Below are 13,886 nucleotides of genomic sequence, written 5' to 3' on the forward strand. Positions count from 1 at the left end.
CAGAAGAGGACAGCTTTTTGGAAGGTTTGGGCAGAAGGACTGCCCCATATAATTACTCATTGTGTGTGTATGGGTTTAGACTTAGACGTACTGTTGAAGGCGACAGGTAATGACATAATGGAATGATGTAGAATTTACTCGCTAAACATTGGCATTGCGTTGATTATTGCGTTTCATAATTCATTACTTTACATGCTTCAAAGATCCTATTTCTCAAGTGGTTGCGTCGAGGCTCGTTGCTGCTTGCTCTCCGGCGATGAGACCAAAGACGACGCACTCGAGCAGGGACGATCCGCCCAGCCTGTTGTCGCCATGGAGCCCGCCGGTGATTTCGCCAGCGGCCCACAGCCCTTGGATCGGCTTCTCGTCCTCGCCCAGCGCCGATGTCAGGATCTGAGCCTTGTCGTTGATGGCGGCGCCGCCCATGGTGAAGTGGGTGACAGGAGTGACACTGCCGATGCAGACTTCCTCGTCGTCCTCGGCATCTGTGCCCTTGAGCCTCCAGTGGCCGAAGCTCGTCCGGCCAAACTTGTCCTCGCGCTTGCCCGCGGCGACGTCGGCGTAGTCGCGCAGGGCGGCGCGCGCGGGGCCGTCGAGGTCGCGCACCTTGATCTTCTTCATGAGCCCCTTCCAGGTGTAGAAGCCGATGTGGGCGCCGGCGGCGTCGCAGGCGCCCGGGTCGAGCAGGATGCGGACGTCCCAATGCTGCACGCCCTCGGGCCTCTGGGCGTCCTCGGCCATGGCCATGATGGCGTTGCTGACGCGCTCGCGCGTGTCCATCTCGTTGACGAACCTGCTGCCTTGTCCGTTGAGGAGGATCCCCCCTTCGCCGCGGAGCATCTCGGCCGCGAGGAACTTGACGGGCGCGTAGGGGCTCGCTGGGTCGACGAAGCCCGTCGGGTGGACCTGCACTGCGTCCATGTCCGTCAGGGCGGCGCCGAGCTCGGCCTCGAGGAGGTGGTGCATGCCCGGCCGGGCATCGTTGGTGGAGGGCATGCCCGCCAGGTCCGGGCGGTAGGTGGCGAGGAGGCCGGCTGCGTCGCCGGCGAAGCCGCCTGTCGCGAAGACGACGGGGCCGCGGAGGACCTGCGGCGGCGGCGACGCGCCGTCCTGCGGTTGCGCGGCGGGAGCGTCTGTGGAGGGCGGAGGGGTGGTGGTGGTGGTGCGGTACTCGACGCCCGTGACGCGGGCGGTGCCGGTGCCGGTGCTGCCGTCGTCGCGCAGCAGGCGGGAGACCTCGCAGCCCGTGCGCAGCTCGAACTTGGCGTCCTCCTTGAGCTTGGCCAGCAGGGCCGTCACGATGGCCGCGCCGGGCGGCGTCTTGCCCGAGCCGCGGTGCGTGCGCGCGAACGAGTGGCCGCCGAGCTGCGCGACGCGCGAGAGGTCGACGCCGACCTCGTCGGTCAGGAACTCGACCGCGGCGCGGGAGCCCTCGGTCAGGGCGTCGACGAGGCGCTCGCGCGCCGCGCGCTGGGCCGCCGGGTTGGCCGTGGCGGCGCCCTCGAGCCGCCTGCCGGCGCTGCGGACCGTGTCGGCGCGGAAGGCGGCGACCGAGTCCGGGTTGGGCTGGGGCTGGTGGCGCGTCGGGCAGCCGTTGATGCCGCTCGAGGCCTTGATGCTGTTGCCGCCGGGCTTCGGGGCGCGCTCGAGCAGGACGACCGAGCGGGCGCCGGCGCGGAGGGCCGAGTAGGAGGCCGTCAGGCCGGCGAGGCCCGAGCCGACGACTATGACAGCGGCGGCCTGGGAGGGCGCCGACTGCGGCGGCATTTCTTCCAGTGACGACTTTGGGGATGGGGAGAAAGGGCGGAGGACGGAGGTGCTTGTCAGGGACAGGTCGAGGCGGCGGTAGATGATCGCGGTCAGGGGGATGAGGGCTGCTGTTACGATGAGGGTTAGGAGGAGGCGGGCGCGCGACATGTCATGCCAGCACTGCCGTACGTTATTCTAGATAGTGTATAGAGGTATGTCGGCAGAGGTGATGAAGATAGAGATGTTCCTCTTAAATGTAGTGAAGGGGGAGCCATTGGCTGCGATCCAGTGCAACGCGCTTGTTGGTGGCCAAGTCGCGGCCACGGCGATGGCCTGATGATGAGCGTCGGAGGGTGGAAAAGTGGCATGATGCTTGGTGCGACGCCTCGGGACCATTGGGCGCCTCCCGAGCGCTCTCGGCACTTATATTGTTGGGGAAAAAAACCAGTAACGAGCGGTGGATCCTGGGGTAAATGTTTCCATTGCTACCTACTTTAGACTGTTTACCTTTGATGCTCATCACCGTCTTCTCGGAGTCCGAGATCATTTGTTGATGAAGATTGATTGATGGTGTGTGTTATGGAGGTTCCGCGCGCTGTGACACCACGTAACTCCAGCTGTACAGTGGCGGCTGCGGCGGACTATTGCAGCACTGTTTGGTGGTTCTAGGCCTAGGACCCAGTGGTGTGGCATCTTGGCAGCATTCGACCTGGAACCGCATTCAGCTAGCATCCTGTGCAGCGATCCTTTCTTTCGGATCTACACTTTGCATGGCTTTTGGATGTCAGCTGGGGCTCAGCTCATGCACGCAAGCTCTCCGAAGGTAGATCCTCATCCATCACAGTTCTTCGCAAATGTGCACTCCACCCGCCAAAGTTGGCCAAAGTTAAGCGGAGATTAATTAGAACTCCAAACAGCCCCCATGGAGCCGTCCGGAAAGAATACCAGCTGCCCAGAGTATATCGAGCGCGCAAGGCCTTTCAAGGTCGGTAGGACCATACGGCCCTGACTCCGATTGGAAGCGGTGCCGTCTCGACCGAACTTCCGGCGCAGTCATCACGGTCTGCTTCACGGTCTGGTAGAGTCGCATCAGTCTCCTTCCGGGACGAGAAGCCTGGCAATTCTGGACAACAGTGTGGTGTGTACGCAGCCACCAAACAGCCTGGAAAGCAAGCAACTGGGAATTCGTTCCTTCACATGGGTATTGGGTCGTTAATCGCTCTCAAGCGGGCAAAAAAAGAAGTATGTGTGTGATAGCCGACTAAGAAAACGGCAATCATGCAAGTCGGCGACTTGCCATGAACCTTACCTTATCTCTTACCGCCCCAACCTCGACGACACAGCTGACTAAGGCTACTCCTGGCACCGGCGTATTGAAGTATACCCAGAAGACAATACATTTGAGAGGAAAGAGAATTAAATTGCTAAGTTTGTACGAGGCCTGGGCTCTACGTACAGATCTCAAGTCACATCAAGGGTGACCGACATTCCCGGGTGCTTTGCTTTACCCCGCAAACCGAGCTCTGCGAGCCTACGCAAGCAATGGCGCCGCAAGACACCGTCACAGTCCAGCTCTCGGCAGGACCTATCCTCGCCAACGTCGAGGACGGCCTGATCCGTGCTCGCGGCATCCCGTACGCACAGGCCGAACGGTTCCAGCCACCGCAACCGGCATCGGGATGGACCACGCCCAGAGACTGCACCCGCCCGGCGACGCTGTGCCCTCAGCTCCCGTCCCGGCTCGAGTCCGTCCTGGGACCCGTCACCCGGGGACGCGAGCACGCCGAGGACTGCCTGCACGTCACGGTCACCGCGCCGAGGGACGCCAAGGACCTGCCCGTCCTCGTGTGGCTGCACGGCGGCGCGTTCATCTCCGGCGGCGGAGACCTCGACTGCTACCAGCCGCTCGACCTAGCCAGGAGGGGCATCGTCTGCGTCAACGTCTCGTACCGCCTGGGCGTCTTCGGCTACCTCATGATACCCGGCATCGCCCCGGCTAACCTGGGCCTGCTCGACCAGAGAGCGGCGCTGGAGTGGGTACAGGCCGACATCGCCGCCTTCGGCGGGGACCCGGGCCGCGTCACCGCGGCGGGCCAGTCTGCCGGCGCCGACTCCATCATATGCCTCCTCGCGTCCGAGGGCACCGAGGGCCTGCTCCACCGCGCCATCCTCATGAGCCCCCCGCTGCGCGAGATCTGCGAGCGCGCGCCCACCGCGGCGCTCCTCTCGGCCCGGGCCCAGTCCCTCCTGACCAGCGACCCGCGGCAGATGTCGGCCGCGGAGCTCCTCGCCGTCCAGAAGAAGCTCCTGCTCGACCCCGTGCGCGACCAGGTCATGCTCTTCGCCCCGGCGCTGGGCCACCACCCTTTACCCGACGAGGAAGGGTATCACGCCCGGCTGGCGGGGCGGCTGCGGCGCACGCCCGTCGTCATCGGCTGCACGGCGCACGACGGCCGGCCGTTCGCGCGCATGATGGGGCCCCTGCGGGCCTCGTTCGCGCTGCCGCTCGTCGGCGCGCGCCTCGAGGCCCTGGGCACGTGGTTCGTCACGCGCAGCTACTTCGCCTGGCCGTCGCGGCGCTTCCACGAGGCGGCCCTGCGGCAGGCCGGCGGGCGGTCGAGCATGTACGAGTTCCGGTGGCGGCCGCGCGGCAGCGCGCTCGGCGCGAGTCACTGCGTCGACATCCCGTTTGTGCTCGGCGACTGGGCGAGCTGGCGGGAGGCGCCTATGCTGCGCGGCCAGGGCGAGGACGGCGGCGGATCGGAGGGTGAGGTGCGGCGGCTGGGCGGGCAGCTCAAGGATCTGTGGGTTGCGTTTGTGAAGGGGGGTTGTCTCAGGAGCGAGGACTTTGTCATTGATGAGGGGTTTGTATTTTCGGAAGAGGACGATCTGGCGTAGATTTTTTTCAGCGATCCTATACTATACTATAGATAGGGCTGCATGTTATTGTAATCGAAGAGCCAGCTATCTGGGCTCAGCCCGGCATCCTCCAGCATGTTGTTGAGCGGGAAGATGAGCGGCATCGGTCCGAAGTTCGGGTCGTTGAATCCTGGGTACTGGTCCAGTTGAAAAGAGTCCATGTGCTGGTGCTGGTGGTCTGCCGGCGAGGTGTCGTCGTTCGTCGTCGCGGGTGTAGTTATCTCCAGCCGTCCTCCGCCAACATCGACTTGAGAAAAGCTTGGCGCCCAGATCCTGTTGCCGGCCTGGTCATCCGACGGATATGCTCGGTGGCCTGGAAAGAGCTGGGAGCCCCCAGACTGTTGTTGTTGTTGTTGTTGTTGCTGCTGCTGTTGCTCCGCAGGCTCGTTCGCCGCCCTCGCCCCTCCCGGACCGGCGGCAGAGGACGACGACGAAGACCCCTTGAGCAGGCAGTCCAGGAGGTGCCGCGTCCAGATGGCGAGCGGCCACGCGTCCTGGAACCTGTCCAGGATGTGCATGGCCAGGCGCGCGCGGTGCTCGGCCACGACCTGCATGTGCGCGCTGCCCTTGCGGATGTGGATGATGTGCACGAGGATCGAGGCGAAGATGGCGGGGAGGACCATGAAGGGCGCCTGGTACAGCGTGCCCGACGCCAGCAGGTCCTCGAGGATGCGGCTGATGCGGCCGGCGGCGACGAACGTGGCCCCGTCGCTGTCCGGCGACGACGAGGAGGAGGCGTCGGCGGCGGCGGCGTCGGACAGCATCCGGTGGAAGATGATTTGGTAGTCGCAGTGGTAGAGCTGCACGAGCGACGGCCAGAAGCCCGGCGCCGGGGTGAGGGCGCTTGCCGTTGCTGATGCCGATGCCGATGCTGAAGATGCTGGGCGGGTGAAGGAGGGCGGGAGCGTCTTTTCAAAGTCGACGAGCTCGTGGTAGCGCCGCTGCTCGGTGGCCGGGTCCTGCACCGCCGAGAACTTGGCAAAGAGGCAGTTGCCGACGCGGCAGGCCAGGTCGGCGAGGTGGACCATGTACAGCTTGCTCTCTTCTGCTGTCTCGGCCCCGAGCTCGGCGTCGTACCCGCAGTCTACGAAGTCGTCTTTGGTGAGAGGGGTAATGTCGCAGAAGTCGCGGTGGATGTGCGGTGGCCGGCCGTACACGGCTGCGTAGTGGATGTCATTGATCTGTTGTGAGGTATAAGTATGCTTTTTAAACCAAAAAGATGCCAGTGGAAAGGTTGTATAGTCACTTACATACAACACCCACCAGATCCGACGCCATAGTCTCTGATGTGAAGGAGGCAAGCTTGAGTAGGATTTGCTGGGGTTTGGAAGTTAGAAGAAAAAAATTCGTTCAAGTTGCGAGATGCGAATCCAAGCGAGTCCAAACTTACGTCCTATGCATTCCCAAGCCCTGCGCCAAGTTGGCCGCACACCCAAGCCAGTGCCACGTATCCTTCTGGTCCATCGGGCCTCCCCACCAGTTCAGCATGAGGACGAGCGCCTGGACAGTGGCGATGCCGTCCGAGTCGTAGTCGGCATCGCTCAGCGCCTTTGCGCGCCGATAATACGTCAGGCAGGCCAGGTACCGCGACGTGAAGCCGAGACTGCGCAGCAGAGGCTCCGGGCAGTGGATGCAGGCCATAAAGTACACGGCGTTGAGCACCAGCGGCGACAGCCTCTGCGCCTCGTACAGGCCCATAAAGTCGGCGCGGTTGAAGACAGGGAAGGCCGGGTACGACACCCCGAAGAAGACGGCGACCATCTCGTCGCTGACCCGCCTCTCCGGCAGCAGCGGCGGCGGCTGGAGCGCGCCGAGGCCGCGGAGGTGCTGCTCGTCCTCGAGCCGCATGGCGCGGAGGGCCGCCTGCGTGCGCGGGCCGAGCTGGTCGACCATGTAGCGCTGCAGGTTGTCGCCCCAGAGCTTGTGCTGCGCCGTCGAGTTCTTGAACGGGTCGCCGACCTCGTGGATCACGTACTTCATGTTGCCCGAGTCGCCCATGTAGACGACCTTGCCGCCGCCGCCGCCCGGGAGGTTGCCATCGCTGGGCTCCTTGTGGATGACAAAGTCTGGCAGCGACGGGCTGACGTACCTCCTCGTCGGACGGGTCTGCGGCGACGCTTGCTGGCGCCGCAGTCCTGTGTCCGTCCGTTCTGGCGACAGGGGGCCCGGCGGCAGCTCCGTGCTCTGGACGGCGATTGTCGTCGCTTCCGATGTCTCGGAAGCAGTCTCTGTATGGTGCTTCTTTGAGCGAAGCCGCTTATGTCTGTACTGGGTCAGCCCAGTTCCAGGATAGTATCAATGTCGTCAGCGATCTTCTCCATACTTTCCACGTTTCGACTCTATAAGCTCGCACAGCGTGCCGGCTTGCCGGCAATTGGAGCACGCCCTTCCGGAAGCCGACCGGTCGCACCGAACGCGACGAGCATTGCAGGTCTTGCAAGCGACTCGCGCACGCAGGTTAGGCTGAGCCTCGGACATGTTGCGGGTATAGACGAGGAACACTCTTGTCGTATAGTCTCTACAAGTATCAGATCGCGAGCAAGCAAGACACGTACGTGTAGATGGAATTTGAGGGCCTGTCTTATTGACAGCAGTAGTTGACAACGACGATCATTCACCCCTGGGCGGTTCGTAATCGGGGAGGTCTGAATGCTATCAATGCCGGCAAGGCTAGTCATCCCCGCACGCTTCGTCTCAGTCTATTCCGAGACAAGCGTGTCGAGCTAACCAGACCAAGCCGAACTATCACCTTCTGAATCTTGATAGGCTGATAGTATTGATATGATAGGGTCACACTTCCTTCTTGAAGCTGCTGGCTGCAAGGGCGTGCTTCTCCCGGGTCATTTACATATGATGAGGTCAAATGCTTCTCTAGAATTGGTAGTGGAAGTGTGTCTAAGTTGCTTTTCATACATCTCAACTGCTTCATTAAACTCGGTTTCAAAAGCTCAACAACAGCTCAACAACAGCTCTTCGAATATAAAGCTTTGACAGACACATCTCAGAACCACTGAAAAACATACTCTCAAGCCCTACTACAATGATAACTCACTGATATTTGACTACAAGACTAAAGTCACACTGGATACACCAACGCTATTCTCCCACAACCAAGCGTAAAAATTGACCTAGTTCCCGCCCTCACAGACGGCCACGGTACCTGATCTCGGCTGCTCGCAGCGGTAGGTACAAAAGTACAGCACTCACCGCCCCGAGCTCATACGCCAGGTCGCCCGTGTGCTTGGCGATGGGCCCCGTGTACCAGGGCGTGGCCATCGAAGTCACAATCAGCGCCCAGGGAACAATAGCGCAGATGATGGCGGGTATGCCCGACGGCAGCGCGCGGGAGTCGTTCCAGATCGCCGGGTCCATGGTCGACGGGTCCGCCTTGCGGAAGACGGCCCACTCGACCAGGTACACGCCGACCGTGGGCCCCGTCATGTAGCCCGCGATGCTGACGAGCGTCGTGAGCGCGGGCAAGAAAGACCGCGAGGCCGCGACGCCGACGCCGATCATGACGCCCGCGACACACAGCAGGAGCAGGACGCGCGGGATGCGGTGCAGCCAGGGGATGAAGGACGCGATGAAGAGCGAGATGCTGTACATGTCCCGGGCCGAGGTCGTGACGATGGAGAAGCCGAGCACGACGAGCACGAAGCGGCCAAAGTCGCCGACGCGCGCGGTCAGGATCTCGCCGAGCACGCCGCCGAGGCTGCCGCGGCCGTACGCGGCGAGCCAGCCCTCGTTGGCGGCGACGGCGCCGCCCAGCGCCGCGCCGAGGACCATCATGAGCGAGAAGGGCACGTACAGCCCGAGCAGGCAGTACGCGACGAGGCGCATCCGCGGCGCGCGGGGCGGCATGTAGCACGTGTAGTCGCCGATGATGGTGCCCCAGGTGGCCATGTTGGACGCGGCGATGGTGACGGTCGAGAGGTAGGGCTTGGCGCTGCCCGAGGAGGCCGCCTGCGGGGCCTGGTTGCCCAGCCCCTTGCCCGCGCAGCCGACGAGGATGAGGATGCAGATGAGGTTCGGGATCCAGATGTACTGGCAGATGGCGTGCAGGCACTGGTAGCCGAAGAAGCCGATGACGATGGCGACAGCCATGATGATGCTCAGGCCGCCCTCGACGGTCAGGGTGCCGGGGCGGACCGCCGCGAGGCACTCGCCTCCCGCGACGGCGGCGAGGATGCCGAAGATGCCGATGGAGACGATGGTGCTCAGGGAGATGAGCGCGTTTGGGTATTTTCTGGAGACAAGATGCCAGAATCAGCCGTCGGCTCCAGTCAAAGATACCAGTAACTGTTGAGAGGCTGACGGAGACAACGAGTACATACCCAAAAGCATAGCGAAATTGGACCGACTGCCTCATCCCTAGCCTTGGGGCCAGCGTCAGGATGTACAGGGTCGGCATGATCATGATCAGCTGCATGGACACGATCATGGCCGCGGCGTGGCTGAATGAGAGGCCGAAGACGAGCGTTGGGGTGGTGCCGATGCTCAGACTGGCGATCCCAGTGTTAATAGAATGAAGATATGTCAATATGTCTAGTTTTGGCACTCACGGCAGAATGGAAATGAAGGAGCCTCCAAACAGCGTAAGCACGTTGAAGTACCGAGTGTGGGTTCTCTTCTCCGGGGGGATTGGCTCGAGACCTCGCACTTCCACGCCGGCCAAGGCTAGTTTCTTGAGAAACGTCTTGAGCGAGCTGGGGGCGACGAGGTCCTCAATGATGCCCTCTTCCACCACCGACTCCGGGGTCGTCGGCTGGGATTCGACCTTTGTCATGTTCTGCTCGACGTCTGTTACTGGAGTCAGAGGCTTGTCAAGGTTGTTTCTCGGAGCCATCTTTTCGCAAAGTGTAATTACAACCAAGGTTGTTGGCGGAGTATCAAGAGAGATATACGGAGGGACCGAGCCCTAGCGGTGCTTTCATTGTTTAAGTATCATCAGCGCCTCCCTCAGTGACGACGAGTGGTCTACGAGATAATGCTGGAACCTTGCTTCAAGGGGTTGCCCGTGATATCGTTATCTTGAAGGTTCCCCAGGTCTTGGCGGCTCTAGCGCAGCTTGTCAAGTGGAGTTCTGATTGGCAATATCGGCGACTTGGTGAAAGTCGGCGACTTTGATGACTGGAACGCTAGCGAAATCAACCAACCCGTGGCTAACTATCAACCATGCTCACAACAAGGTGGTGGGAGAACGTAGCTCAATGTGTTTCTATGCTTTCTCTGTCTGGCTCTCGGCCTTACCAATAGCCATCTCTTATCACCATGTCTCTTGGTGTGAATTAACTGGCTATGTTACTAGTTCACGGTGAATTACATACGCGGCATGCCATTGCTAAACGAGATGGGATGTCTTTAGCTATCTGCCTAGACTAGGTAGTTTACTACACAAGCCTGACAATGCCTGTTACCTAGCTGCCAGCGCTATTGATCAAATCTTCCAGCTGCTCAACTACCCGATCAGGAATCTCTAGGTCCGGGAAATGCGTCTCGCCTTTCAGGTCCGTGTACGAGAACCACGGGTGCTCCTGTGCGAACTTCTCGTGCAGCTGCCGATACTCTGGGCTGTCCAGAGGGTGGGAGAAGACGTGGCGGATAGGCGGCGGGCTGGCGATCTTGGCCATGCGGCCCATCGGCGAGCCATGGGCGCCATACGCAGCAGCGATGACTCGGCAGGAGAGCGACCACATCTCGTAGCCGTAGCTGCCCATGCAGTACAGAAAGTGGTCCTTGACGGGCTTGCTGTCGCTCCCGGCCAGCCAGTCTTGGAACAGCCCCTGCCGCGCCGCCCTCCAGGTCTCCTTCTGCTGCATCGCCTGCAGCCCGGCGGCGAACTGGGGCGGCGGAGGGGTCATGATCTGGTCAATCATCAACAGGCAGAGCACCCTGGACTTTCCCAGCCGGTCGGCCATCTCCAGAGCAGGCCATCCGCCGTGAGAGTGAGAGACGAGGTACATTTGGTTGACCCCGAGCGAGTCGAGGAGTGCGACTGTATCGTGGAACTGCTCCTCAACGCCAAAGTCGGCAATGGTGTCCCGCGACGGTCCGTGTCCGCGGTAGCAGACGCGAATAACCCAGTGGTTCGGGGCCAGGAGAGGCAGCATCTCATTGTAGAGCCTCAGGTCGTGAGCCCATCCCGATAAGAGTACCACTGCCGGCCCGCTAGCAAAGCCCGACTCGTCGTAGCATATCTCGATGCCGTTAATCTCCTTGGTTAGGAGCATGGTTGGATTGGTTTAAGAAGCGAGTCTCGCACTGATTTGAGGCGAGTGAGAAGAAAGGGTACAGAGATAGAGAAAGTACGGGTTGAGTTTGAAGATCTTCTGCTGTGAAACAATCTTATGAATGGCTCTTGATGATATAGAGTATCTCACGATGCTTATCCCGAGGTGGAGAGTGCCCAATACGTGATTCTGGGATCATCCAGTATGCAACCATGATGGATGAGGGAAGTCGCCGAAGCAAGTTTGAGACTAATAAATTCCAATCGAGCAATTTTAGTCTTTACCCGTGATAGTTCGGCACCAGTGATGAACCATCTCGGCTTCAAGCGTTGTTCGCTTGTCAAGTCGCCGACAACAGCGCGCAACGACTCGCCACCCCTTTTCCCAAGTCGCCGATATATTGTGTATCGCGTATCATCACCCGCGTGGTCTTTTATCATTGATAGCCGATGTGTGATGCATTGGGAAGTTATCGATGATGCTGTAAAGCGAACTGAATGATAAAGATTCCATTCATCATCTGCGTTCTCCTCTTTCCTGTGCACTAACCATTCTCGAACGAACGCAGCAGCAGCCATGGCTGTCGAAGACACAAAGCCAATCATCGTCATCGGTGCCGGCCTCGTCGGCCTCACCTTGGCCCAAGGCCTGAAGAAGGCCGGGTTCGACTTTCGCATCTACGACCGGGATAACAGCATCGACGAGCGCCCGGCGGGCTGGGGCATCACGATGGACTGGGCGATGCCCTCCCTGCAGGCCTGCCTCCCGCCAGAAGTCTTTGCGCAGATCCCGTCGATTCAGGTCAATCCCAAGTCCGGCCACAAAGGTCTGTAACAGGTCTCCCCTTGGCGGAAAAACGAAAAAAGACCTCTTCGCGCACGAATACTAACGGCATCAAGCGGACGATCGCTACCGCTTCTTGAACCTGGAGACAGGGGAAGAAAAGAGCTCCGTCCCGGCGTCGACGCTCTACCGGCTGAACCGCAAAAAGTTTCGACATCTTCTCGCGACCGACATCGAAGTGAACTGGGGACGTCGCTGCACGGGATTCGATACCACGGACGACGGCGTCGTGGTGCATTTTGCAGACGGGACTCGGATCGAGGGCTCCCTCCTGCTCGCCGTGGACGGCAAGAACAGCACCGTCAAGCGGCAGCTCATAGGCGAGGAGAGCGCGCGGCTCAACCCCCTCCCCGTGGGGTTCATAGGCCTGACGCTCAAGATGCCCCGGGAGCAGATGCAACCCTTCCTCGACATCCACCCGGTCATCTGGCAAGGGTGCCACCCGGGCACGGGCTACTTTGTCTTCTTCTCGGCGCTGTCCACGCCCGAGACCAACGGCAGCGCAGCGGCCGCGGGCGGCGAGTACTACGAGGGCCAGTTCAACATGAGCTGGATGGTGGACCGGCACGGGGAGACGCCCCGGACCGCGCCGGAGCAGATCGCCAAGGCCAAGGGGGCGGCCGTCGCGGGCACGGGCATGTTCCCGACGCTGAGGCAGGCCATCCTGGGAATCCCCGACGACAGCCCGGCGCTGGGGATCAAGCTGGAGGACTGGCCGACGCAGAGGTGGCCGTCGCGCGGCGGCCGGGTGACGCTGCTGGGGGACGCGGCGCACACCATGACCATGTGTGAGTGTGGCGCGCTCTTTGCTTCCATCGAACCTGTGCCGATGCCCCGATGCTAACTCCGGCGTCCCGCGCGCGCCTCTCAGATCGCGGCGAGGCAGCCAACCATGGCATATACGACGCCGTCGAGCTGGTCCGCCAGCTCCAGCAGTGGAGGGGCGGCGCCAAGTCTCGCGAGGAGGCGCTGCGGGACTACCAGCTGGAGGTCGCGGAGAGGACGTACGAGGCCGTGCTGCTCAGCCGGTACGCCTGCCTGGAGTCGCACGATCTCGACAACATGAGCGAGGAGAGCAACGTCTTGAATGTCCGGATCCATAGCGCAGAGAAATCCGTCAGAGGCCACATATGAATAAACCTACCTATTGCTTCTTTGAAGAGACCGCCGGCATTGAAATCCCTACCTAGAGGGAGGTAGGTAAACACTGGGTGGTTCTGGCTGACTGGCTGCAATGGATTTGATGCATTGTCCTTGTCAGCGCGAAGGCTAGGTAGGTAGGTATTACCTACTGCAGGTACAGCTAGCTACCTACCTAGGTACCTGCTTAGTTGGGACAGGGGAGCGTTGGCCTGCTACTGCCCCCCTTGCGCTTGCTGGTGCTTGCTGCATGGGCCCTGTAAACGGTGCAGAAAGTGCCCTACCGAGGTGGAAGGGCTCTCGAGCTAAATCGAGTGGGGCAACAGTTCCAGGGACGATCTTCCTTCAGCAAGGCCTGCCGGCATAAATAGACTACCTAACTTTGCCTAACGTAAGGTACTCCGTAAATCTTAGCTCAGGACTCCGCAGTACCTAACTAAGGTCCACTTCATGCAAGGGCCAGATAACGTTTCTCTCCAGTGGTTTTGAAGACTTGTGCTGATCTTGGATGGAGAAGCAGGGCCACCAAAGAGAGGGTTCCCTCGCTGTGGAAACGCTGGGATCCTGGTGTCTGAAAACCAGTCAGAATTCAAGGCGGCCAGGGCCCGCGCCTGGTACGTACGTACTCGAACGAGCATTGAATGCCATGATGTACCGAAACTTCGTAGTGGAGTAACCGGATCTCTCTACAGGTAGGTACGTTGGGGATGGCATGATCTCGGTAGGATACTACCTTGTAAGAGAATTCTTGTTCTTGTACAAGTAGCATACGTGGGTAAGGGTTGTTTCGGTTTTTTCTTTTTCTTTTCTTTTGGCCTAAAAATAACCTTAAAAGGTGGGTGGTGGGTCAGAAACGTCCAAGAACAGGGTAGTTCACTTGGCCCGTCAAGTACCCAGTACCTCAATGACAACGGTGGTTCAAAAAATGGGTTCCGCCACAGATCGACGTTGCTTTCAACCCTCCGTACCAGTCCTAAAACGGCAGGTTCAGAGAAATTCCAATGC

General features: G+C 60.4%; 5 protein-coding genes across 5 annotated transcripts; 2 read left to right on the plus strand and 3 right to left on the minus strand.

Moving 5' to 3' along the window:
* Nucleotides 1–213: 213 nt before the first annotated feature.
* Nucleotides 214–1,917, minus strand: E0L32_004542 (uncharacterized protein; the record flags this gene model as incomplete). The annotated part of the gene is made up of 1 exon (XM_031138964.1): nucleotides 214–1,917. One exon carries the CDS (start codon nucleotides 1,915–1,917, stop codon nucleotides 214–216), a length of 1,704 nt encoding a protein of 567 aa, XP_030996976.1.
* A 754-nt stretch (nucleotides 1,918–2,671) lies between these two features.
* On the plus strand, nucleotides 2,672–4,647 carry E0L32_004543 (uncharacterized protein; the record flags this gene model as incomplete). The annotated part of the gene is made up of 3 exons (XM_031138965.1): nucleotides 2,672–2,706; nucleotides 2,772–2,991; nucleotides 3,208–4,647. 3 exons carry the CDS (start codon nucleotides 2,672–2,674, stop codon nucleotides 4,645–4,647), a joined length of 1,695 nt encoding a protein of 564 aa, XP_030996977.1.
* Nucleotides 4,648–4,673: 26 nt separating this feature from the next.
* Nucleotides 4,674–9,514, minus strand: E0L32_004544 (uncharacterized protein; the record flags this gene model as incomplete). Its single annotated transcript, XM_031138966.1, has 8 exons — nucleotides 4,674–5,849; nucleotides 5,919–5,985; nucleotides 6,059–6,931; nucleotides 7,079–7,171; nucleotides 7,224–7,244; nucleotides 7,829–8,914; nucleotides 9,003–9,170; nucleotides 9,231–9,514. The coding sequence occupies 8 exons, from the start codon at nucleotides 9,512–9,514 to the stop codon at nucleotides 4,674–4,676; spliced, it is 3,768 nt and encodes a 1,255-aa protein (XP_030996978.1).
* A 571-nt stretch (nucleotides 9,515–10,085) lies between these two features.
* Nucleotides 10,086–10,898, minus strand: E0L32_004545 (uncharacterized protein; the record flags this gene model as incomplete). The annotated part of the gene is made up of 1 exon (XM_031138967.1): nucleotides 10,086–10,898. The coding sequence occupies one exon, from the start codon at nucleotides 10,896–10,898 to the stop codon at nucleotides 10,086–10,088; it is 813 nt and encodes a 270-aa protein (XP_030996979.1).
* A 576-nt stretch (nucleotides 10,899–11,474) lies between these two features.
* Nucleotides 11,475–12,875, plus strand: E0L32_004546 (uncharacterized protein; the record flags this gene model as incomplete). The annotated part of the gene is made up of 3 exons (XM_031138968.1): nucleotides 11,475–11,724; nucleotides 11,798–12,529; nucleotides 12,613–12,875. The coding sequence occupies 3 exons, from the start codon at nucleotides 11,475–11,477 to the stop codon at nucleotides 12,873–12,875; spliced, it is 1,245 nt and encodes a 414-aa protein (XP_030996980.1).
* Nucleotides 12,876–13,886: the final 1,011 nt, after the last annotated feature.

The sequence above is a fragment of the Thyridium curvatum genome, assembly GCF_004353045.1.
Source record: "Thyridium curvatum strain D216 chromosome Unknown NODE_22_length_467593_cov_81.276643, whole genome shotgun sequence".
NCBI classification, from domain to species: domain Eukaryota; kingdom Fungi; phylum Ascomycota; class Sordariomycetes; order Thyridiales; family Thyridiaceae; genus Thyridium; species Thyridium curvatum.